Genomic DNA, 26,112 nt, shown 5'->3' with positions numbered 1-26,112 from the left:
GGTGAATTCAAATTCATACCAGAGTGACAGACCTTTGTATGTTTTGGAATCTGTTTTATAAGGTATGACTTAAGAGTAATATTTGGATTTCAGGGAGCATGCAAGGGTACTGTCCATCTGCAGGGAAAGCAAGGGCAGGCCACATGGCTGAAAGTGAGAGACCTGCAAGGAATGGATTACAGTTATATGAAATGCAAAAGTTTGAAAGTTATTACACTCATTTGGCCACACAATGATGCATATGTTTACTGTATAGTGTTCATCTTCTAATTCGTTAACTGCAATTCTTTAGCTATTATAATACTTTCCTCACAGTTGTATAAACACAGTAGCAAAAATGAAATAACAGATTAAAAATGAATGAAATTAGGAGATTCCAAGGAGTAGCTACTGCCTGGAGCATCTCCTCTTTCACTCCTTCTTGGCTATGAGGGAGTCCTGGCACACACTCTTCTTTCTGACCACTTCTCCCTTGCCTCTCTTCAGGAGCTCTCCCACAAGCAGCCACCATCAAGAGGTGAGATGTCTCTCCTTGGAGATTTTCAGTACTTAATAGGGCACGGTTCCAAGAAACCTGACCTAAGTGTGAGGTACACCTTGCTCCAAGCCCAAGTTGGACTGGGAACCTCAAAGAATCCATTCCAAGGCAGCTGTTTTCTTGGGTCTGTGTAAAGCCATGGTGCCAATCTCAAACATACCTGCAAGGGCTCTGCCAAGCTACTTGCCTTTACCAAATTATCACAGATGCCCCAACGCCCTGTTATACGTAAGGACATCACCCATGTCCTACCAGCATCTACCTGCAGGTCTCAGCATAGGCACTTGAGTCTTCATGGCACGACCTCCTGCTGCCACTGAGGAGACTCTGAAGGCTAAATAGTGTGAACAAGCAGAAAAATTGTCTTTGAGGATGATACCAGAAGCACACTTAGCAAAACTATGATGATGCACCCATCAGTTCTACTACACCAGGAGTAATTTTAGGTAGTCATCCTACCAAAGTGCTTTGAGAACATTTTTTTTTTATATATATAAAAACTGAGAGGGAAAAGTTCTTGAAAACAGATGGTAAAACACCTTTTCTCTATCACTGTCAGTTTAAATATGTCAACATTTTCCTTAACCTTTGATCAAATACCAACTACCATCTGACAAATATTTTGCCAGTCATTGCACAATAGCTTTTCATAAGGATATAATGAAACTCAATGTTAACTTCCTCAGAACTAACATACAAAGTATCTTTTCTATGGAAGTGCAACATTGCTCTGTATCAGAAAAGGAGGAAGAATACTCTTTTGGATAAAACATAGGACGAAGACTGAGAAAATGTAGGCTTTTTTATCAGCTTTACTGTAGCTTCCTGTCCCAGACTGTTTGGATCTGTCCGCACAAGAATATTGGATTGCTAGAGACATTCACTATTCCAGTTGCAATGCCTTTTGCTACTCTGAGCTTTAGTTTCCCTATCCACAAAACAGATTTATCCTGCCATGTTTATTTCAGTCAGGATAATAGCTGCCCTTGATTTAGAAAGCCTACCCTGAGAAACTTTCAGCCTCATTCCAAATATGCTCACTTCCCAGACTTGTGAAAGGACCTTTCAGACACCTTGTGCAGGTTTTATGAAAGCTGGCATGTACACAACAGTCACAGTTGTACTGTTCAGAAACGCTGAAGATTCTTGATAGCTTTTAACTAATAGCTCAGACTTGAACCAAAGCATCAGTTACCAGGATGCATGTGCAGGGTATACATCCAGATGTGCATGCATATTGTAATTTGTAGGAGCTCTTCCTTACCAGCATACTTATTTTTCTCAAAGAAACTCAGAAGATGCATACTGAAACTGGTATACTCCATTGTAGCACAGCTGGTAAATTATGAGAAAAGACATCACTACAACTTGTCTGTCTACAGCAGCAGGCTTGAGGGCATCTTACCTTGACATGGTGTATCAGGTGCTCAACTTCATTCACTTTATATGTCTCTATTCCCAACTCTTTAGATAACCGCAGGAGACGATTTTGTGTTGGCCCCACGTAGGCTCCTCCAAGGTCCACATATTTAACTTGCTTATTCTAGTTTATCACACACAACACACAAAAAAAAAAAAAAAAAAAAAAAAGATTAAAAAAATAAGCCTTTTGCAAATACACAAATTAAAAGTGCAATCCAGAGGAATTATTCAAGGGAAACATTCCTAGAACATTTCAGCAAAGATTCCTCTTCCCGTGGAAAACTCCATTTTCTTGTTAAGAGTTCAGGAGTGGATATTACCAAGAATCTCAGATATGGAGCTCATAACCAGCTGTTATAAGACTGTAATGTAAAATTGGGCTATGCAACAAAAATGAGAAGAAAGACCCTGGCAGACAGACAAAGAAAGAGTGAGAGAGGTTTATGCAGTTCTTTCTTGGTCGTGCCAGTGACTAGTTCAAACAGACTATACTGGGGAACAGCAAAGGTAAGGTTTTCTGATGAGCAGAGTGGGAGGGGATCTCATGGGTCCAGGTAGGACACAAGGTAAACAAGTGAAGGAGACAGGCTGGTTCTAGTCCCCAGCTACCTCTGCCATTCCTCTAACCAGCATCACTCCTCACAGGGTTTGTTACAGTTCAGCTTGAGTTTCTTCATGGCACAGTTGGCATTAAAGGTGTCTTTTCACAGGGATTTCGCCTGAATCTCTCCCAGGGAGATGATTCTGAAACTTAGCTAATCATGTTCTCTTTCCCAGAGGAAAGAAATGATGAACCCAGAACCTGCCGATCACATGGAAACAGTCTGTCCCATCATTCTGCTGCTCTTTTTCTACTCTTGCTTGTACAGTATCGGGAAATTTCCCACCTGCGAGTGTTCTGGCAATTTTCCCTCAAGTAGGACCAATAGCAGGAAAGTTAAGTAAATAAATGAATAAAATTATATGCACTATTCACATAGCATATTTATAATATACATATATATATCATACTTATGCATAATTTTACATTATATATGTGTACAGTATATGCGATGTATGTGTAAATAGAGTACAAATGGGTTTGGAGACAATTACCCTTACGGTGAAAGTTCTTCCACCAACCCTGTCATTGGCTTCCAGCAGCACCACGTTCAAGCCTGACTCAGTCAGCAGTTTGGCTGCTGAGAGACCTGAAAGAAAAGAAACAGTTAAAAATTGGGCTAGGAACTAGTTTCATTCCTCATCCATTTTCTCTACACACTTTTCTTTCATCTTGTTATTCTTGATGCTGAGACACCAAAAGAGGAGGCAAAGGAAATACACGAGGGAATATCTCATTTTAGTTTTGATGGCATAAATCCTCACAATTGCAGAGAAAACGTCAATCGATGTCTCCAGCAACTGTGTCAAGACACTCTGTCTTCCGTTTCAGCACAAATAAACTGAGATTTGTATCAACTAAGGTTCTCATTTTGGTCACATGTAGATGAATTTCTGGTGGGACAGCAAAAGATACATTCTGAAGGGCAGTGTGGTCCTCTTGCACTGATAGGATACATTGAATAAAGTTGAGCATAGACCAGGCTAGAAGCCACACTCACACGGCATAATTATTTATCCCTTCTGGGTCTCTGCTTCGTCACCATCAGAAGGCGATCGGTCTCCTCTTGATGTCCTAGTACATGTAGTTTTTGAGGAGGAGGAGGGAAAAGAGGAGTCAAGGGAGATTGTTCTAAGCAGAAGGCAGTCACGGAAGAAACAGCAAAAGCACTGGCAGGAAGAACAGATGGGCAAAGCTAGCATGGCAGGACTGAATGAAATGGCAATGATGAATATACAGCCTTTATAGAGCTACCCTAGATAGACTGAGTATTAATGAGAGTTAGTAAAGGTGCTAGAGAACATCCTGGTGGTCAGACAGTGTCTTGGGACTAGGAGAACCAGGTCCTGTTTGCAGCACTTGCAGTGAACCAACCAAGCTATGCTGGTTAAATCACTTAAGCTCGTTTCCCCACCTGTAAAGAGAGACAGTGTTGTACACCTATCTTTTTAAAGGACTTTGCCATTTTCTGGGAAAAAAAAAATAAATAAAGGCTGTAGATGTTTCCATTAAAAGATTATTTTATCCTGCTTTTATTTCCAGCTTCGTGAACTTATTTATCTTAGGTTTTCACAAAAGTCCTAGCAAGTAGAGAAAACCAATAATGACACTGATATCACGGTCTTTCCATACTTCCTTATTGAGGAAATTATATTATAACAACATCTGGCTGGATCAGTAGCCTTGACGACCCTCACAAATATTTGAGGATGCCAAGGAAGAACAGAATACAGTAAAAATAGTTATGGTGTGCAAGCATGAGATCTATCAACTTTTGAGAAGACATTGGTTCTAGAAGGAAAAATAGACAACAAAAGTCCTAAATAATATCACTTACCACGCACAGAGAGACGTAAAAATGTTGCTTTTAAGAAAAGACAAATATTTGATCAACCAGGACAAGATCAATAGTATTTATTAATAATTTACAGACTGAATATATAATCTGCAGGCTGCTATCAGGAAAGGTTTCTGCTGGCTTATCACGCTAACCGATATTGACTAATCAATTAATAATACTCAGTGCCAACACTGATTAAGCAATGTGAGATTTGACTTTCTTTATGAAAATCTAGTGAATAAACATTTCAGTACAGCTGGGAACAGACCAAGATTATTCCCAGGAGCTGAGCAGCCAGAGGAGACTGTGAGAGTTGGTTAGTCTCAAGTGGAAGTTTGCACAGGAAACTGCTGCCAAAGGCAGGGGACACAGCCACCCTCCAGCTCCTCTCCCATAGCACTAATAGAAATGCCAAAAACATAACACTGGGAATAAAGGGGGAAGAAGTGAAGGCAGGGGCTCCGGAGGTCCCGATGGCACTGCAGAGAGACAGATCAGACATCATGGCACACACAGGACATGATAAGGCAAGACTGCCCTTGCAAATACCACATTTCAGCACAGCATCAATAGCTAGGTATTTCGCTGTTTTTCATATCTCACACATTTGGCATCCTCATATTGCCAAGGTACAGCCACATCACCCCATCCCTCTCTCTCCTGGAGCTGGACCCTAGACCCCCAAAGGGGCTGTTGGGTGTTTCTGCAATAACAGCGAGAGGGCTGGGTGCTGCAGAGGGAGAGCTCTCAGCCACAGTGATACAAGGACAGATAAGGTGGCAGAACAGCAACAAAAACATATTGAAATGGAGATGAATACTGGTGGACAAGTATCAGGCATGAGGCTCGCTTCTCAGAAATCAAGAATTGCTGTGGGAAAATCCTACAAACTACAATCTCTTTTCGGGCCAAGAGCCAGAGGCTGGGCGAGAGGCTTCTTTGTGCTTGATACTCCAGTAGCCATAACGCATGCAGAGAGCCTGTCGGGAAGTCTGGAAAAAGGTGTCACACAACTGTCCTGTAGGTAAGGTCTCATCCTGAGAAGTTTAACCCTTCACAGATTTCAGACGTTTCAGTGCTGTCCCCGGCTCACCTGTCATTCTCCATCACTAGCAAGAGGAAAATTAAATTTATTTATATACTTTATATTGCCCACGTTGCTAAAAAAAAGATGAAACCAACCACATTCGAATGTTAAGCTCATCCAAAAACCTGACTAGTGCCGTTGTTACTCCCATTTCTTACAAGACGTTGTGCCACACAGTGACACCATGCTCTCTTTCCTGGGAATATTTCTACCAAACCTGATCTGAATTGCAACGTAAGGCTGGACCACTTCTGCCACTTGGCCGAGGGCAGGAATTTGGTCCAGCATCCATGGCAGGACAGCTCACAGAAGTGCAACAGAACCTCATATACAGAATATATATATAGTATATGGTTAAGCAGCCCCACCTGCAGCTCCACTCAGAGAAGCAACACGCAGGCAATTAATGCAAACAATGAAGAAGCAAAGATGCACAGTCTTATTTGAAGCCTCAGACAATGTTAAAGCAGGGAAGCCTTCGTCAGCTACCATGGCAACCCGGTATCCAAATGCTCCCACTGGAGATACTGGTAAGCGATTGCCTTCCAGAGGATGTTATAATGTAAGTTCAAGCCATGAAAATTGTTTTTCATCACGCAGCACTTAGCATTCACACAGATCTTACCCAGATGAAATAATCAGTAGGATTATTTCATCTCCACTTCCAACTCCTTTCTTTCCCTTCTGATATCTCTGTGCCTACTAAGCACCCTAACTGCACCGTTCGATTTAAAAGGTTCATTACCACCTCACTTCCTAACCTTCACACCTTCCTTACGTTAAGAGGACAATTAATTTGTATTTCTTCTTTTAAATGGTAATCTTGAATTTCTATACCAGGGCAGAATCCATACTCACTTTTGGACTGACAAGTGTGACAAGAGTCACATTTTTCCTCCAAACCTCATGCATTATGGACTGCAACACAGCCCTAGAATCAAACAGATCTGACTACTTAAAAACACTTTTAAGCACGTTTAAAAAATGGATCCAAATATTGTAACACTGCTGTGGTTCTGCCTGGAATCAGCAAATTTACTGAAATACCCTTTAAACCTTAGCATTTCCACAAAAATTCCACAGAAAGGGATAAGATTGGAAATTGTATCTCTGATACTTCTCCAAATTACATCTGCCTTTTCCTCCACTTCATTATTTTTTTTTCATAGGATGCCTCTGTTGTACTCTGGACAGCCAGATAATCTATTCACAACAGAAAGTCCACCTGCAGGATTTTATTTCTCCTTCAGGCTATACCAAATTCCATTGCAGTGTACAAGAGATAGGGTGGGTACCTTGAAGGGGAATAGATTATAAAGCCTTAAATAAATTTTATTTTGAAGGCATTTCCACAGTTCCTGCTGTACCCTCTCTGATTTGGTCACTATTTTACCATGTCCCCCAAAACTTATTATCTCCCTTCTAGGAACAAAGCATCTATTTTCTCTCCTATATGTAATTGTAAAAATCATCCACGAGTTCTTAATTTTTATTCGGGGTGCAGAGACATTAAAAAAAAGACCAAGAGTCGTTAAACCAATGGCATTCACTTAACAGTTTCCAAGGTGACCATCAGAAATTTGTTTATTTTTGCAACCTTAAAAATTTCTCTCTCCAACTAAAATTATAGGTTGAGCAGGAAGAACAGCAGCCATCATATTTGTACTGTACTTGCTTGGAAAATCTGAAACCCTGATTTTGCATAGTCACCTACACAACTCACACCTGGATTTCCCTGGATTCATAAAAATCGCTGATATTCCTCTCTTTTTATTTACTTATTTTGGCATCAAAGGTATGTTTACACAGTACTGGCCAGGGGAGTTTTAAAATTTGTAATGCATACCAGACATCTGGCACTGCATTCAAGGAATGTCTGTACAGGTAAGCTAGAAAATTTCACCGCCTCCAGAAGAGGCAAGGAGCTGATTTTTACCTTTGTTGAGCCCCCACAACTTGGATATACACAGTGAACAAGCTCTACACTATCTCAGTTCATTGCTGACAGTGTACCCCTTGGCGATGCGTGTTTTAGCACGGGCCAAATTCTCTTTTTTCCACTGTGTTTTTGCAGGTGCACCTGCACTGCAAGTCGTCCTCCAGCACAAAGCTTAAGATATGTTTTTGAGGACTTCTTCCTTGCTCTCAAGATATCTGGCCACAGCTAAATCACTGCCTGCAGAGACTCCCTTGCACCCAGGTTGAGCCTGCAGAGCAACCAGAAGAAACACAACAGAGACCCCCTGCCTGAGATTTTTTTATGAGGTCTAGGGCAGCAAACGAACACTGTGTAAGGCTCAGTAAGTGGCTCTGTCACAAAATATACCTCAGAAATGGCATTCATAACTCAGGCTGCTGAACAAATGCAGCTCTCTGTCCTGGGAATACTGGGGAGACTGGGAGATAACAGAATGTCTCACGAGACTGACAAGAAAAAAAAAAAAAAAAAAAAAGAAAATATCATAATTTATTATATATAAACTAATAAAAGTTGAGTTTGGGGTTGCTAAGCTAAATGTACTCATGGGAGTATGCCCAAAGCAGTTGGGGTAAATCCTGGGGGAAGCAGAAAAACACTCCTTCAACCTGAAAACCTCCTGTGTTAAGTTCCTAACATCTAAAAATTAGATCAGTTAATGGAAAAATTCTGTTTGCTGCTGCTTAGACCTAATTACTCTAAAATTCAAATTTAAAAAAGCCTCCTTGCTTATCCTTAGGGCTCTCTGACCTCCTTTTAAGAGTTGTCCCAAAAATATCCTGCATTTTCAGTGCCATTAGCAGGACACAGTTTGCATATCACTGTGATACTGAAGTAAAAGAAGGGATGGAGACTACAACAAGAGGAGAGACGTGTTCTTATCTGCATCTAAGCAGCCACTTTGCACCAGTAGCTTGTCTCCTTGAAATCTTCTATGGCTTCTTTATTGCATTAGTGTGTCAGAAGCTGCAATTTAATAGCATTGTTTTTGTTTGTGTTGACCACTCTAATGAGCACAATCTGATTACTGCTCTGCTGCTGAGAGATTGAACCTGGCGCTGGTCACCTTTAACTCTGTCACTCATCATTAGTCAGCTAAAATATTTTAATTGAAATAATGGCTTCAGACAATAATGCCTGTAAGGCAGTATAGGTAAGGATTGTAAGAAAAAAATAATAAAAAAAAGACATTGGTCCATGGTCTGGGTGAGATAAGGTGATACGGGCATTTTTTTGCAGCTTTCCTCGCCTCACAGAACGGTCAAGGGATTTTTGTTCTTGTGAAGAATACTTTCCCTTTATAAATTCAAAGGACATGCTCAGAATCCTAATGGGAGGTCTACAGAGATAGCTAAGAGCACAATGCCTAAAACTCGGTTCACATCAGACCGGCAGAGTGCTTTCAGAAATAGTGAGAATGCACAAGAGTGAGCTTTCCTTCTTCACTGCAACCTTAGACAAGGTCTGCGGTATCCAGATTGCTCCAGGTGTTTTTGATGGTAATCCTTCTGAAAAGCAAAGGGCAACAAGGACAACGAGGTAGTGCAACCCAACAGTATCTTTTATTAACTTAGCTTTTCTCTTCGATCCGTATGCTTTCAGGGTGAAGGTACCCTTTTCACCTCTCCGATTTGGGCTGTATCTACAAAAGTATTTTAGATATTTTACTCAGTCTCATGGAAGAGACAAAATCATAGTTCAGAACCTCAAGACAAGGTAAAGCTGGGTCTCTGTAAATCGCCAACTTGGTTATTCTCAATACCTTACCTCCATGCACTGAACAGCACAGTGAAAGGTATCAAAGCAACTCTTCTACTGCACGTAGCTGTAGTGTGGGGAGAGATACTCTGTCTTCCTAAGCTTTATCACTTTGCAGTAATGAATACCATTGAAATGAATATCACTCACCTACAAAACTGGAGAACTTAAAAAAGCAACAGTTTGTGAAATCCCAAGGAGCAAAAAGAAGACATTATCAATCTGCCTACCTGTTTAAAACGTACATTTACTTAAAATATTTGTACATAGCACATAACGTTTCTGACTAGGATACAGAACTCCATGAATAAATCTAATTTACTTTTGTTAGCATTTCATTATCGAGCTGAGGCTGTGAGTTCTTCCACTTGAAAGCTAGCTCTGTAACCTGTCACTGAGGTCAGGATGAGCACCCCAGTGAGTTAATGCGACTTTACATGAGCATCAGTTCTAGTCCCAGCCCTCAGCTTTCTGTGATCTTTTCCCTCCGGCAGTGCTTCTAGATGAATCATATCCATAGTGCAGGGAGCTGTATTTATTAAGCAGAGTTCTTTAACATTAAAATCGTTCAATCCAAACATGTCCTAGGCACTGCACCTTGGAAGTGATACAGATACAGAGCCTGGCCAGTGATGAATGAGAGAGCAAAATGGTAGCCCCTTGAGCTCAAACCCTGCCATGTGAAGACAGTTCATTGCACCTGTGTGGAAACCCAGTGCCTCTGGTGCATTTCTGCCTCAGCTCAAACACTGAAACCACACCTGTCCTGCCCTAGACCAGGGCTTCTCTTTAGCTCCTGTTGTAGTTTTACACTTTAAGTTTCAATGAAACTTCTGTTTGACAAAACTGGGCACTCCAGCATTTCAAAGGATGAATATTTCTAGTATTAATCATACACTCAGTACTTTGTTCATGTTATGGGCTATATATATATATATATATTCTGCATGACCTTTGTTATGGCCCCAGGATATGCTGAAGAGTTCGTGTTAATTGCATTATTATTATTATTACCTGTACCACTGTATTATCTCACAGTTTCAACGCCAGGGCCTCCGTCAGCTTAGATCATCCCTTTTCCTGCTACTTTACAACTTAGGTTACTTCTGAACAACAGGCAGAGGAAAGAAGCAAAGCAGACACAGATAACTGAACGACAATGTAGTACTACATCAAACATATCATAGCAATAGAACAAACAAAGCTTAGCATAACGACTGGGGCATAACTCAGTCCCTTCCTGGCTGAGGCACTACAAGGATAGCTTACTAAAAGCATCCTTTTAGGCATTACTGCTACAAAAAGATATAAAAGCAAATAAAAACCAGCCAAATTTACTCTGGAGAAGAGGTCTTCCTTCCAAACACAGAAAAATGGGGGAAAAAAAAAAAAAAAAAAAAAAAAGACTAAGCTAAGTTTGGAAAATTTTGAAAAGTTTTGAGCAGCTGCCTCAAAAGAGAAATGTTTTTTTGTTAAATCTTGCATGTTCTCAAGCAAAGAATTCTCTATTTTTTTTCAGTCTCCTAAGGAAAAAAGTAAATGTTCAAAACTCATGATCAAATAGATTTGAATTTAGATAGATAGATAGATAGATAGATAGATAGATAGAAAGAAAGATAGAAAGAAAGAAAGATAGAAAGAAAGAAAGAAAGATAGAAAGAAAGAAAGAAAGAAAGAGACTACTGCTCTCGTATCTTGACATTAAGGAATAGCATGTAATTTCTCACAGCTCTCAGTAGCTGGTTACTCACAGGCATCCATTAAGAGAAGGTCACGTCACAGGGCAGCTAGCAAAGCCCCCGGCTGAGCAACTACATCCTCATTCTGTGGCTGTTCATTTTATTTTATCTTTTGCTTGATCTTCAGTGAACTTTTGTCACTCCGTTGCACCTAATAATTATGGATTTATGTTTCCAGAGCATGTCTCGGTGTCAGTGTCACTTTGAAATATTCACTGTTCCATGCCCTAGTAACTCCATCAAAACTCATATCATCTACATATCCATAGCACGTGTACTAGAAGGTACACACACATATGCACACACAGGCTAGATAATACTAGCTTGTACCGCTTACAAGGCTTAGTGAACATTTTGTCTATTTAAACAACAGAAAAATGATCACTCCATTTCTTGATGGCATGCTCAGGATGAACTATTCCCTGGCTGAAGTCAACTACCAATTGGGCTGAGATACCAAGGGCTGAGAACACAGATGTCATCCAGAGAAGCACAAAAGGAAACAACTGAATAAGAAGATTTCCAAGTGACTGTCTTCCCCCCATCTCTAACTGCAGGCAAGAGAAAGCATGAGAGCTAAGCAGCTTATTTGTGTTATGATACAAAAAAAAATGCTACCATCAGATTTGCACCATTCTGATACAACATGTGAGGGAAAAAAGGTAAAGTACAGGGGTACAAAGAAGCATCCAGATTGTAAAATGGAAGACTACAACTCTTTCCTCTCCTCACCTGTGCTCATTATTTAGCATAACTTGCTGATTTAGCCTCTGGTCAATCTAGCCTCATAAATATTAATTCATATTGGAACAGAAGAGGTGACTTGCTCCAATATTCAATGCATTCAAACACAGATCTATCACTAGAGCAAACAGGGTGCAAGTTTACATGCAAGCTACCCAGGTCATCAGGATGTATAGCATAAAGCGGTTGCTTGATCAGCTGTTGCTGTGTGCAGTCAACCAAGAAGACTACATTTGATGTTCTAGCTTGATGGTATAATTCATATATAAAAACTAGCTGGCTGAGCAGCAGGAGGTTACAAAGGAGTTTGGTTGGTTGGCTTTTTTTTTGGTTCTCACTGCCAGCTGAGTTATATGGTAGAAAATGTGATGTAGTTGAACAGTACAGACATAAACGAATAAATGAGGAAGCTTCAAATGGATTAAAACTTCATGAGACTCTTTAACCCCTTGAAATATGAAATGTCAAACAAAGGTCACCATTATAACCTAATCATTGCAACAGTGAGATGCCAGAGGCCCTAATGAACCACTGCCAGTCTCTTCCTTTTGTTGCTAAGCACACAGAGTAAGCAGAGCAAAGGTAAGGCACTAAGGGCAAAGCTATATACCCACCTTGCTCAGGTATAAATCATTATACAAGATAACAGCATAACTTTAGCATTGGAATTATACATTGAAATGAATTTAGTTTTAAAAAAAGACGTATCTGAGGCAGACTCAGATGGAAATTAACCAAGCTACTAGCTTTCACCTAGAGACTTTTCGGTTCACCAAGACTGCTGCCTGTTCACCAGGCCAGTACAACTTCACAGGTGATGTATATGCTCTGGCTTGGGTCTGTGTTTCATTGCTTATCTCATCCTTAACTAGTAAGCCTTCTGAAGGAGGGTCCGTTTTAACACTCAGAATAGGTGTTACACTGTGCATTCCTTATTCTTAACTATGGCATCAATAAACAGTAAAAAACAAAATTAAAGAATTAATCAACCATTTCACTAATGCAATCTCTGTAGTATAACATCATAATAAAAGCCTGCGTTAAAAATCAGCACATCTAAAATGTATGTAGCCGTATATAACATGACCAAAAGAGCTTCGACTCTCTAGACTGGACTACCTTTTCTTCCAGGGATGGTCTGTACTCTGTGTTTCCTCATCCCATCCCCTGCCCTTCCTTCTTCTGTGCAAACACACACAGACACCCTGCAAAAACCCTGATGCCCATCATTTCCTTAAGCAGTTCCCTCTCTCCACCCATAGCTGCAAGGCAACTTCTCTGTGGCTTGACAAGCACTTTCCAGCATTAACTTTTTTGCTAAGCCACCCAGAACTCAGGATCTCCACAACTGAGATACAGAAAACTGACAGGACAGAAGAAGCTGGGTAAACTGCAAGTGCATGGATGGGATATTTAAAATAATAAAAGACATCAATGATTCATTGTGAGAAACAAAGTTGTATTTTTGCAGTAGATAATTATTTTTCTTTATTCCAAGGTAGTTGTGTAGTCATAATAAGGAGAAATGCTAAGTAGATAAGTAGACAGTAGAAGGCCTCACTGTTCCAAAATAAGGCAGAAGCTTGAGGAAAAGAGGATGAGCAGTCTGAGAACAGTAAAACAAAGATCACAAGTTCTCAAAACATAAGAAAGGAGAAATTAAAGGGTAAAAAAAAGAAAAATTATATAATATGGTATAGAGAATCGTCGAGTAGTTTGTGAACCTGTAGTACTCAGCCAATGAGGAAACAGGGGAGGTGATCAGGCGTTGGGTAATAGGGAATAAAAGGTTATGATTTGTTTACTAAAATGCGCTCCTGATACGCCCGCCATTGCAATCACAAATAAAATAGCTTCACAGAAGATCCTGTCTGAAGAAAATCATTTGAGATTATTTTCACATTCATATAACAAGGTAATGTAGTGTGCTCCTATTGACCATCAAAATCAGCAAAATATATCTTTAAACAAGGACCATACATTACAAAATTATAAACCTTAGACCCATATAAACTAGTCAGGTGGATAAATGATCACATTTTGACAAATCATCTCACAAGGCTGCAAGAACCTTAATATCTGACATAAGTTTCCAAGGATGAAATAGGTTATCGGCCCAGGAGGAAAATCACGTTAAGTTCGAAGATGGCTATATAAAAATTAAATGATTGAAACTGTAATGAAATGAATGCAATTTCCTCATGAAATTAAAGCCCAATTGAATGATGACTGATTTCAGAAATTGTATAACTGAGTGCTTTGTAAGTACATCAAGATACATTCTCTGTAAAGGAAAGCTAAAGAAAGGTTTTCAACCCACCATGGCATCGCTTAGCAAACTTCTATAACCAACATAAAATTTACCACTGTATCACTCTGTGAAGTAGCTGCTACGGAAGGGAGACAAAACACAAAGGCAAGCTCCTCCTGGAGAGGGGCAGTGAAACCTTATTGCTTTTTATCTTTAATTAAGACAACTATTTAACTACAGCTGTCACTTGTGCTATAGAGAAGCAAAATGGACCGGTGGGAAGTGTGCCAGAATCACGCAGATTGTTTACATATACAATAGTAACTTCTGAAGAAGAAAAGCCTTCCTGATTGACTAAATTATGCATAAGACCTAATTCATTGTCATTAGCTGCTGTGTGAGATATGCAAATATAGAGCAAACTCTCTGCTGGTTTATGATACTACAAGCAGTGCTAGAAGCTTACCTCTGGGACTACCAGGGCTGTGTAAACCTGCATTGCTCAGGCTTTCTGTCTACTAAAGCAGTACAAACAAGCCTATTTGGTTTTTGCCACAGTTCTCCACCTTCTAGTAAGACCAAAAGCACTCACCATCTATCCATAAATCCTTGCATACTTCTGAGCTCATGTGAGACATCCTGAGCACACCAAGGATGGAGCCAGAGCAGTGAGCCACTCGTCACAACCTCTGGGGCTGTGGGCACCAGAGTTTGACCTGGACTTGTATCTCAGTGGTGAATAACATCTTCCATTTGCTAGAGACTGACACTACAGTCACTCGCTACGTGGGGGGAAGCAGGCTTAATTATCTGTCTTTAAAATTACTCCTGTCCTTGATGAAGACAAAGAGTGGAACAGGCAAATCAGAATTCATAAGTAAGCAGAACTCGATCTTGTGACAATCTCTTGATGTTGTAAGAAGAGGGAAGAAGAGAAAAATAGGCAAGGAGAGGACACTGAGGATGGAAACAGGGGATGCAGGTGTACATCTGTGGTCAGGATGGCAAAGTAAATTATTTTTGACTGCACCCTCAAGGAAGAAGAGCACAAAACTGAACAGTTTTCTCTCTCCTTGCTACTACGCTTGAACTGCAAAATTAAAAGTATTCCTAGAAGGCAACTTTGCAGTGTTTATGCTAGTAAATAGTATGGGACAACAGGAGAAGATTTGGAGAGCAAAACAGTTGTATCCTGAATACCTAGTGTCATATCCATGAAAGGTGCTTTATTTCAGACCAGCCTTTATATGACCCTACAGGCTGAACATGCCATTAGGGCTTGAAGTTCAAATGGGGAGTTCCTAGAGCATGTCATCCCATGTGGTCTCATGCAAGAAGGAATCCAATGTGCATGCTTTGAGATTTCTCAGTGACACACACCATAGAGCAGTAAATAGGGTCAATCAGGAGATCTACTCAAGGCACACACCTCATCTGGACCCATACATTAATGTATATGAATATCTACTACCACCTCTGGTGTGGTTAGGTGGTAGTCCAGTACTAAACTAGACTCAGACAAGTCTACTGAACTAAAAGCACCACTGCAGGTGTTTGCCTAAGTAAACACTGCACTGAACTTTCTTACAAAGGACTTTCAGCCTCTCCTCCGTCTAACCTTGTTTGTCAAAAACATCTAATTCAGCAGTACAGATAAGAAAACCCTATGAACTTTGCAGTTTGTAACACTGACATCAACTGCTACGCACAAACTTGGGTTCTCCAGCAGTTCTTTCCACACTAGCTGCTCAGGAATCCCTTGCACAAAATTTCGCTATCTCAATTTACCTTTATTGTTCCTTCCAAGGTGGTTTTCATGTTTTGTTGAACAGACACAACAAACCTTCTGCAGTACCACCCTTTCGTAATAGTTAAATAAGTTAATGAAAAAGCTTTCCTTAATGAGGTATGGCTTTGAGCCCTGGGAGATGAGATTGTTACTGCAGATAGAATGGAAAGCTTCTTATCAAATCAACTTCCAGACCAATTAGGAGGTATCTATCAGTCAGTGACTTACAACTACTGTCCCTGCTTCCTAGGCTACCAAATATCTCAAAACATGACACAGCTGCTTTCTGTACTTTTGCTGTGTATTACCAAGGACTATGTGATAAATCTAAGTCAAGTGGTAAGCTCCAGCTAGTTGCCTCATGTTCTTCTGCAGTAGCCAAGAACATAGTTGAAAACAAAAGGAAGAACCCCTGGTGGCAGAGACAGGCAACTGAAAATATGAACAGACCTTCACAGTGCCAACCGACAGGGAAACATCCCAGATTCTCTTTGCCTGATGCATCCCAGAGACAGTGGTACCCCTCTGAGAGGGTCTTGCAGATGGTCATGGTCCTCTCACGTGCATCATCCCACCCAATGCATCATCCATGCTATTTCATCCATGCCTGTGTTTTTTATTTTTTTTTATTTTATTTTTTTTTATTTTATTTTTTATTTTTTTTTACAAATAGGTGTTTAGTACAGGAACGCTAGTTTGGGTATGTTCTCCAAAAATAGTGCTTTGTTTGGCAAACTGTATCTTTCCAAAGGAGGACTACTATGACAGCATACATTTCTTCCAGGGAGCAAAAAGAAAACACCAATAATCCCGTAGTGTAGGCTATGAATCTCATGGATACTTTTCTTGCAATGTCTCCGCTTTGTTTCAAATCAGAGTTTTGCCCTCTGCTTCAGTCTCTTTTAAAACCTATTGAGCATCTTCAGATAATAGCCCCCAAAACACTTGACCTGTTTTGTTCAAGTAAATTGAAATTGTCTCACAGATGGAGTGAGAGATACTGTAATTACACAGTGTATTAAGCCTTCATGCAAACGAAGAGCAAGACTTAAAAAGAGTACAGAGAAAACTGTATCTCTATAATGCAATGATAGGTATGCAAATATTTTATAAACCCAACATTTAAATTGAAATATTTTATGTTACAATAGGTTTTGGTTCTAAACTTACAAGAACACATCAGGCTGCTTGAGAACAGGAAAGCACTACACATACTTCAAATGCCATTCACCATAATAACTCAAAAAAGGTTTCACTTTTCGGGAAAAATTAACCTCATTTTGATTGCAAAATCTGGTAATTTACGAGAAGAATTTTCTTAAGTATGACTGGAACAACACTAGGTTAAAATCTGTTAAGTTCTTTTGAAACAAACAAAGGAAAGGGGTCTCCATGGCAAAAGCAGGGACAAGAAGGCAGTTTTGAAAACATGTGGAGGAAGTTTTTAAATGAAATATCTGAACAAATTCCCAAATTTGACTTAAGAAAATTTCTGTCACCAGTGTCTGATTAATTTAGAAGATGAGCAAGTTTGATGACACAACCCCATACTTTTCTCAATCATTTCCATCCTTGTGCTTCAGGAGTCCTTCACAATAAAAATAAATAAAAATAAAAATGAGATGCTTCTGAGCAAACAGAAGATTTTTTCACTATGCAGGTTTCAACTTTCTGAGGAACTAACTACCTTTTACACTTCCAAACTAAATATTCCTTAGTACCTAGCATATTGCATACTGTTTGTGGCTAAGTTTTTTTTGTATATACATGCATTTTTAAGTTGGGAAAATTTCTTATAAAATATTACTTTTTAATCCAGGCCATTCACAAAAGATGTCAAAGACTTCAGAAGGCATTTTACCAATAAAACAGGACCTACTTCTAATAAATCCTCCTATTCATCAAATACCTTTGCTGTCTTCCCAACTGTATTAAGAGATGATGTGAAATCTTCAGAGAAACCACAGACCATTTTTGTAGACTTGAAAGAAATCAATGAAATCTAACTTTGAGCAGGTTTTTACTATGTACCACTTAAATTAGTGAGTTCTTTAGTTTTATTCTTTGGTTTTCAGCAAACTTGAAATAAAGGACCTGAAATGATTCAGCAAAGGCAGTGGCATAGAATACCTTCTCCTTCAAAGAACTGTAGCTGTCATGGTTGTGAAGGCCTCTGTATTGCTATTACACTATCACAAAAATGTGGAATGGTTCGGGTTGAAAGCATCCCTACAAATTATAGATCGCAGAATCATAGAATGGCTTGGGTTGGACGGGACTTTAAAGAACATCTAGTTCCAACACCCCTGCCATGGGCAGGGATGCCACCCACTAGGTTGGCCAAGGCCCCATCCAACCTGAACACCTCCAGGGATGGGGAATCCACAGCTTCTCTGAGCAACCAGAGTGCCTCACAACCCTCATTGTTAAGAATTTCTTCCTTATATCTAATCTAAATCTACCTTCTTTTAGCTTAAAACCATTATGCCTTGTTCTATGACTACACTCCCTGACAAAGAGCCCCTCCCCTGCCTTCCTGCAGGCCACTTTTAGGTACTGGAAGGCCACTATAAGGTCTCCCCAGAGCCTTCTCTTCTCCAGGCTGAACACCACCAACTCCCTCAGCCTGTCTTCATAGGAGAGGTGCTCCAGCCCTCCAGGCATCTTTGTGGCTCTCCTCTGGACTCACTCTAATATGCTCATGTCCTTCTTGGGCTGGGGCCCCCAGAGCTGAATGCAACGCTCCAGGTGGGGTCTCACAAGAGCAGAGTATAGGGGAAGAATCACCTCCCTTCGCCTGCTGGCCACACTTCTTTTGATGCAGCCCAGGATATGGTTGGCTTTCTGGGCTGCAAGTGCACTCTGCTGGCTCATGTACAATTTTTCATGCACCAGTATCAGCAAGTGCTTCAGTACACAGCTGCTCTCCATCCATTCATCACCAAGCCTGTATTCATGCTTGGGATTGCCCTGACCCGGATGCAGGACCTTGCACTTGGCCTCGATGAAGTCCATGAGGTTCACATGGGCCCACCTCTCAAGCCTGTCCAGGTCCCTCTAGGTGGCATCCCTTACTTGATCATATCAACTGCACCACTCAGCTTGGTGTTGTCCCCATACTTGCTGAGGGTGCACTCAATCCCACCATCTATGTTGTTAGGTTTTTCACTGTAATTTTTCTCCTCCCTATATTTTAGATGCTAATAATTAAATCTGAGTAAAAGATGGGCAGAACTGCTGCCAAAGAGGTTGAGAGCAGTGCAAATGGAGTTTGTATTACCCTAAAAAAGTAAATAAATAGAAAACAGAAAACCAAATGGTGTGTCTGCAACATGTTTATTCACATCTTCACATCAGCACAGCAACTTTTTGTTTCTTCTGTGATTAACTTCTGTGCTCATGGCAGTACCAGCTAGCTCAAGAACACTTACTCTGAAGGTCAAGGGAGCAGTCCACTGCTTTACATCAGTGCACCTACTGATGCTTGCCTCACCTAAAGGCACTAAAGCAAAGTCTCAGTTGGCTGCTCCTGAGTCAGCTCAGAAACAGCGACTCTCTGAAGGAATGCACATATCAAATCTGGAGCAATAACAAACCCCGTCTCCAAAGAGTGACCTATTTCAAAAATCATATGCTTCATTTTCCAGTCAACAGGAGAACAGATCTCAGCAGCAGCCTAGCATGTCAGCAGGAGTTTTCAATGAGAGCAAAGAGATAGAAAACCATATTTTTATCACCTGGCTGCCAGACCGATTATTTTTACAAAGAAACATGTGGATAGAAGACAGAGGTGAATCAGGAGTGGTTTATAAAAGCTAAAGGAAAACGACTGAAGGCAGTCATTAATTTTTGTATCTATTTTTCAAGCCTCTCTGTGAGGGCAGGAGAAAAGTTGCTACACCATGAGAGCAGAGTGCTTTGGAGAAGATTTTGTTTAGAAGAAAGCAAATAGAAAATTGGTTCCTTCCAACACCCTGCCACTTGCTTTTATCTGCAGGTAGAGAAGAGCAAAGCACACAACTGAACACGGCACAGCACGGCTGCTCTGTTCTGCTCCAAGAGCGCTTTCAGGAAAACATATGGAGGCAGTGCCGGCCTGCCATGAAAATATTCCCATGGCAACAATGAAAAACGATATATTAAAATCTGTTACACCAACTCCTTGACTCCAACTCATTAAAGAGAAGGAACCTGTAGCGCTGCATCTGTACGAAAACATGCCACTGAAGATGTTTTCATTTAGAAGACATGAATAGACAGTTCCCAGTGGTTAATTCTCCGTAATACTGTCATTGTCAAACAAGTTAAAAATTAGCCATAATGCTGTGCTTACAGTCATGTTTCACAAAACAGTGATGGTTAATTTTTGCTAACCACATAAACAAACTTTAAACATTCAATAATTATTCAGCAGTTTCTTATCTGAGAACCATCCTTAGAAAACGATGCTAATGAGTCTAAAGGCCTGAACTGTCTAAGGAAATAACCAACTCCAAGGCATCTTGGCAGCTTGTGGGTAAGGCCTGGGGAACTAACACACCGTTATTCACGACATAATTCCACTCTGCACACCATAATATAATGGTTGCATAGAAATTCCTTACAGGAATAAGCAGTGGAAATTAAAAGACACAAATAAAGAAAAAAGATGAATTAAATCATATGTTTGGTGACACATTTTGAGTAGTTTGTTTGCAGGTTGGCAAGAGCTGCTGTTTGGATCTGTGGACAGATGCATATTCGCTATGCACTAATGAGATTAACGTTTCATTAGCACCAGAACTATCATATATTGCACACCTGCCAACAGTCACAGGACAAAAAGCAGCTGTTTGATATGGCAAAGGCACAAGAGAAAAAAACAGTGGCACATAACACGACCTATTTGGGCACGTGCATCTGTGAATAAAATGCACGAGAGTTGCTTTGTGAGCATGCACAGGTTCTCCAGCCAGGATTAGGCTAAAAGCAGTAGATTGCTGCCTGGTGCAACAAGGCTTCTAGGCCTGCTCGTGCTTTCTGCAGGGCCATTCACAGTCTTAAATCCATCACACCTGTGCTGGAGGAGGAACCAGAAACTTGCAAAATGATCCGGCTGTTTTTTGGCATTTTCCCTTTATGGGAAAATTCCCCAAATTTTTTCCTTTATGGGAAAATGCTCAAAACAGAAAACACCCCAAGATTTAAACTACTGGTTTGTGGCTGAGGGGCTCTGCATAATGCTCCTGGACTCAGCATAGAAGCACCTCTCCCTTGTTTGCCCCAAACTTCCAGGGGCAGGAATTACAGGGGTTTGAGAGATGCTGGGGCTGGACAGTGGAAGAACAGGAAGAATAAAATAAGATAAGGTAAGATAAAATAGGATAAGATACGATAAAATAAAAATAATAAGATAATAAAAAAAAATAAAAATAAATAAAATGAAATGAAATGAAATAAAATAAAACAAAGCCTGCACAACGTGACACTCAGCCTGGATTAGGGTGACTGTACAGGTAAGCCAGGCCACCAGCACAGCCCCTCTCCCCCACCGGCACCGGGCAGCGCCCAGCTCCCGGGGCGGCGGAGTCCCGGCGTCGCCATCCCACCGCAGCCCGGCGAGCGGCCGCCGGGGCTCAGCCTCCCAAACCCCCCCCCCCGTGTCGGTGCCGGGACCCCGGTCCGCCGGACCCACCTGAGATGCCGCCCCCGACCACCACCACGTCGCATTTCTCTGCCATGGCGCTGCCCCCCGGCCCGGCCGCTCTTCTCCCGCCCTGTCGCGGCGGCGGTGTCTCCCGGCCGGCTGCGGTGGGCGGGCAGCACCGCCCCGCACCGCCCCGGCTGAGGGCGAGCCCGGGGAGGCGGCGGGGCTCCGGCTGAGGGGTGGGTACAGCTGTCCCTCGCCTACCTGCCGCAGGGTGAGGGGAGAGAAGCCCCTGGTGTAGAGGAGCGTAGCCCCAAGGTTGTAGTCACCGTGGTCTTGCTGGTTCTCCTAAGGCCATGTTGGGGTCTGGTTCCTCGGCCTCTGCCCACCACACCAGGGCCACCAGTGGGAACCTAGGGCGGCCGAGGCTGGAGTTGTTGGCGCTGGAAGACCTGTAGGATCAAATGACAGCTCTCCCCAATCAGGACTTTCCTTGAAAGCTCGTCGAAATAAACTGCACCTCATGCCAACTGCGGTTTGAGCTGTGTGAGAGAGCCTTGCTGAGCGGCAGCGGTCAGCCTAGACGCTGAGCGTTGTTTTCCCAGACCCTCAGGAGACTGACACAGAGGGAAAAAGGCTGGCCCGTCCATAAACAATTCTTGTCCACACATTCATCTTGAGCATTTAGGCTGGTCCCCTACAGACCCAACAGGGTTTTCCATGTTTTGGGTTTTTACTTTACAAAAACTGAAGCTCCCAGAGACTGGAGGTGATGTGTGCAAACATTCTTCCTCAGGCATATCCATACAGAATCACAGAATTTTCTAGGTTGGAAGAGACCTCAAGATCATCAAGTCCAACCTCTGACCTAACACTAACAGTCCCCACTAAACCATATCCCTAAGCTCTACATCTAAACGTCTTTTAAAGACCTCCAGGGATGGTGACTCCACCACTTCCCTGGGCAGCCCGTTCCAGTGTCTAACAACCCTTTCGGTAAAGAAGTTCTTCCTAAGATCCAACCTAAACCTCCCCTGGCACAACTTTAGCCCATTCCCCCTCGTCCTGTCACCAGGCACGTGGGAGAACAGACCAACCCCCACCTCGCTACAGCCTCCCTTGAGGTACCTGTAGAGAGCAATAAGGTCGCCCCTGAGCCTCCTCTTCTCCAGGCTAAACAGACCCAGCTCCCTCAGCCGCTCCTTGTAAGCCTTGTTCTCCAGGCCCCTCACCAGCTTCGTAGCCCTTCTCTGGACTCGCTCAAGCACCTCCATGTCCTTCTTGTAGCGAGGGGCCCAAAACTGAACACAGTACTCGAGGTGCGGCCTCACCAGAGCCGAGTACAGGGGGACGATCACCTCCCTAGCCCTGCTGGCCACACTGTTTCTTATACAGGCCAGGATGCTGTTGGCCTTCTTGGCCACCTGAGCACACTGCTGGCTCATATTCAGCCGACTGTCAACCAATACTCCCAGGTCCTTCTCTGCCTGGCAGCTCTCCAACCACTCATCTCCCAGCCTTTAGCTCTGCTGGGGGTTATTGCGCCCCAGGTGCAGGACCCGGCACTTGGCCTTGTTGAACTTCATACCGTTGGCCTCAGCCCATCGGTCCAGCCTACCCAGATCCTCCTGCAGAGCCTTCCTACCCTCGAGCAGATCGACACACGCACCTAACTTGGTGTCATCTGCAAACTTACTGAGGGTGCACTCAATGCCCTCGTCCAGATCATCAATGAAGATATTGAAGAGGACCGGCCCCAGCACCAAGCCCTGGGGAACGCCACTAGTGACCGGCCTCCAACTGGATTTGACTCCATTTACCACGACTCTTTGGGCCCGGCTATCCAGCCAGTTTCTAACCCAACGAAGCGTGCGCCAGTCCAAGCCAAGAGCAGCCAGTTTCTTGAGGAGAATACTGTGGGAAACAGATGACATCTAGAAATTATGTCAGTCATACCTGATCTTCCACACTCAAGGCAGAAAGGATCCAGCCTTAAGACCCTTCTGAACCAGACACTTGGCAGCCTATGCCATCCCCTCTTTCCTGGAGCCATACATTGGAAGTAAGGAATGGCAGTCTGGACAGGGTTCCCTCTCCCTCTTCCATAATAACTCAAGTGATAGTTTGTGGTGTGCAGAGACAGGGACAGCTATGATAGGAGTCACAAATGACTACAGCAGGTGCAGTCTTACCTTTTTAAGGAGAACGGGAAGGAGAAAAATGTAGGAGTTTGGAGGCAGAATGAAGATGGGTCTAGATCAATTGCCTACAAAGTTCATCACTTACGGACTTATCTTCTCCTTTTTCATTGTTCCTGTATTTATTGGTGAGGCCTTGATGTGGTGTTTTAGGGGGGCTGAGGAGGCACTGGGTCCTGGTGTGTATCAGAGGCAGTAGGAAGACAGGCATGCGAATGATTCAGAGGGATGCTGTGAGATGTTTGCATCTGATTGCCAGCCTGCAGTGCTGCATAACCTTCACATAGCCTACGTGGGGCCCGGGAAGTTTTTTGTTCCATCCTTGTTGATCAGTTGTTTCTCAGAGTTTTACATTATTGTGAATGTGGATAGCAGTAAATGTGTCCATCTCCTGCAGTAAAAATAAATAAATAAATAAATAAGATAAATAAAGGGGGGGGGGGGGGGCGGGGAGGGGGAAGGGGGAAAAAAAATCTCACAGCTCCTCACACCATTTTTCTCTGTTTCTCTATTTCCTTATCCCAGGTTCTCTAGACTTTGCCTAGCTGCTTGCTTACCTTCCTTGTGTCCTTTTAGAAGTGAACTCGTCCTTGTTAAGGCCATATACTTATCAACTTCTTACAAAAGGAAGTCGTCTGATGAGACCATCTATATTTTTATTTCTATTATTGCATTTCTACCTAGAAGCTTTGTGAAGATAAGAACATTTGCCTCATTAAAAGTATCATAAATATCTCCCTTTGAAAACAGTTTTTCTGAGTGATACGTGCCATGTCTGAAACACTGCTGCCTGACTTATCATTTACAGGGAAAAGTTCCTTATTTTTGAGAGATGTCATTTACAGTGAAGAGAGAAATTCAAACAACCTGAATAAAAAGTTTATGGGAAGCTGATGAGGATGAATTAACAAAAGATGCCATTTTTGATTTTTTTTTCTCGGAAATACATATCCTGATTAAAAAAGAGTCTCTCTGATTCAAGCATAAATCAAATTCCAAGAACTCTTCATGCTGAGAGACATACAATTATCAAATGGCTGTCAGAAATAATAGTTGTAGAGATTATTTCAAGCCCCATGTGAAATACTGATATGTGGGGGAGGCTATTCCAAAAGCAGAAGTGCGTCATTTTATTTGGGCACTAAGCGAGGATAGCTATGGTTACATCTACGTGCCTAATGCCAAATGCCCCAGATTCCCAATGTCCACAATACCTTGCACTTAGGCCTGGTGTTCTTCTGGTCTTTATCTTCCTCGTGGGACACCAAGGAATAATTAATGCTTTTTAAATATGTGTATGTGGAACACGAGAGGGCTGTAATGCCTGCATTTGGGTTATGTGGTCCATGCCCCAGAGTCGTGTGCAGGGGGTGTTTGATGGCACAAGCCCTTAAAGGGCTGTTGCTGAGGTACAATGAAGTGAACATCTGGGTCATTAAGCCTGGTTTCCTAACAACAAGGACACATAATCCTTATAGTGAATAAATCTATCTCTGTCTAGAGCAAGCCAATCTCTCCTACAGCCAGGTTGGTTGTTTTTGCTCCTCTCCCCTGCAATAAATCCATTTCAAAGCTTCATTCTTTCATCCATGACTCTTCTGCTTCAAAAATGTTTACACAATGATGCATTTAAACAGAGATCATATTCTCCCTTCCGCTTTCCTATTCACACGGTTGTTGCTAGTCAAACCCATTAGTATCCTCAGATGGAAGAAGACACATTTGCTGATCCTAACAATACTTTTCTACACCTGTCTTAGTCCAAGTGTATTTATCTTCGACACATATGACCAGAACAGTAGATGTAATTCTAATGAAGCCTCTTTGATGGCAAAAAGATTTGCTTATGCACGGAAACAGCACTTCTAATCACATTAGTATTCTGTTTCTGTTTTTTAATGGCCCTATCACTTATCGTATCCCATGTGGTTCTAACTAATTAAACAAACAAAGGAGTCCTCTACCTGGATTTTGGTGCATTATCCTTTGAATGCATGATGTTACAAGCAAAGCAAAAATTTTGAAAAAACAGAGCGGCTGAAAGCCTCCACATTTTCTCAGCTTGGAAAGGAACTTGTCTGAGACGTGTGCAAAGTGTATTGTTTCCATAAATTTTGTTAGGCGCTTAGACGCTGTGGTAATGAGATAGCATAAATAGCTATACTGTCTGGCAGAAAATGTACTGACAGCCTTGGACTACATTTTGAGAAATTAGTGGAAAGATGCTGGAGTAGGGGTCAAAGCCAAAGATCTCCAAATTTGCAAAGACTAAGGGGTAGAATTTAGGCTCATGATTCATGGCCGTCTGGTCAGTGGCTGGTAAAAACCCAGTGTGGCATTCTAAATTACACATTCTCTCAGCTTCTGCTCCTTATATAGCAGTGCTTTTAATAAGCCAGCCTTCTGTTATTTATGTTACCGTCACTCTTCATCATCTTCAGCTGGAAAATATCCACTTTAGGAAGAGACAGTTTTCACTGCTGAAATGTCCTGCTGGCAGGTAATACACACTGACATTGCCTTTAATCAAAGAGGCAGAAT

General features: G+C 41.9%; 1 protein-coding gene across 1 annotated transcript in view; it reads right to left on the bottom strand.

The window, feature by feature from the left end:
* LOC118160895 (amine oxidase [flavin-containing] B-like) overlaps positions 1–21,569 on the bottom strand; it is a 50,575-nt gene extending 29,006 nt beyond the window's left edge. The window contains exons 1-3 of the mRNA XM_035315985.1: positions 21,422–21,569; positions 3,056–3,150; positions 1,944–2,081 (exon numbers count right to left, since the gene is read on the bottom strand). Of these exons, the coding sequence (XP_035171876.1) occupies positions 1,944–2,081; positions 3,056–3,150; positions 21,422–21,467 (279 nt within the window). The 5' untranslated portion in view covers positions 21,468–21,569. The remainder of the gene's footprint in view (positions 1–1,943; positions 2,082–3,055; positions 3,151–21,421) is intronic.
* Positions 21,570–26,112: the final 4,543 nt, after the last annotated feature.

This window comes from Oxyura jamaicensis, chromosome 1 (assembly GCF_011077185.1).
Source record: "Oxyura jamaicensis isolate SHBP4307 breed ruddy duck chromosome 1, BPBGC_Ojam_1.0, whole genome shotgun sequence".
Taxonomy (NCBI): Eukaryota; Metazoa; Chordata; class Aves; order Anseriformes; family Anatidae; genus Oxyura; species Oxyura jamaicensis.
Note: the sequence above shows the minus strand (reverse complement) of the source record. Positions and strands in the feature narration are given on the sequence as shown.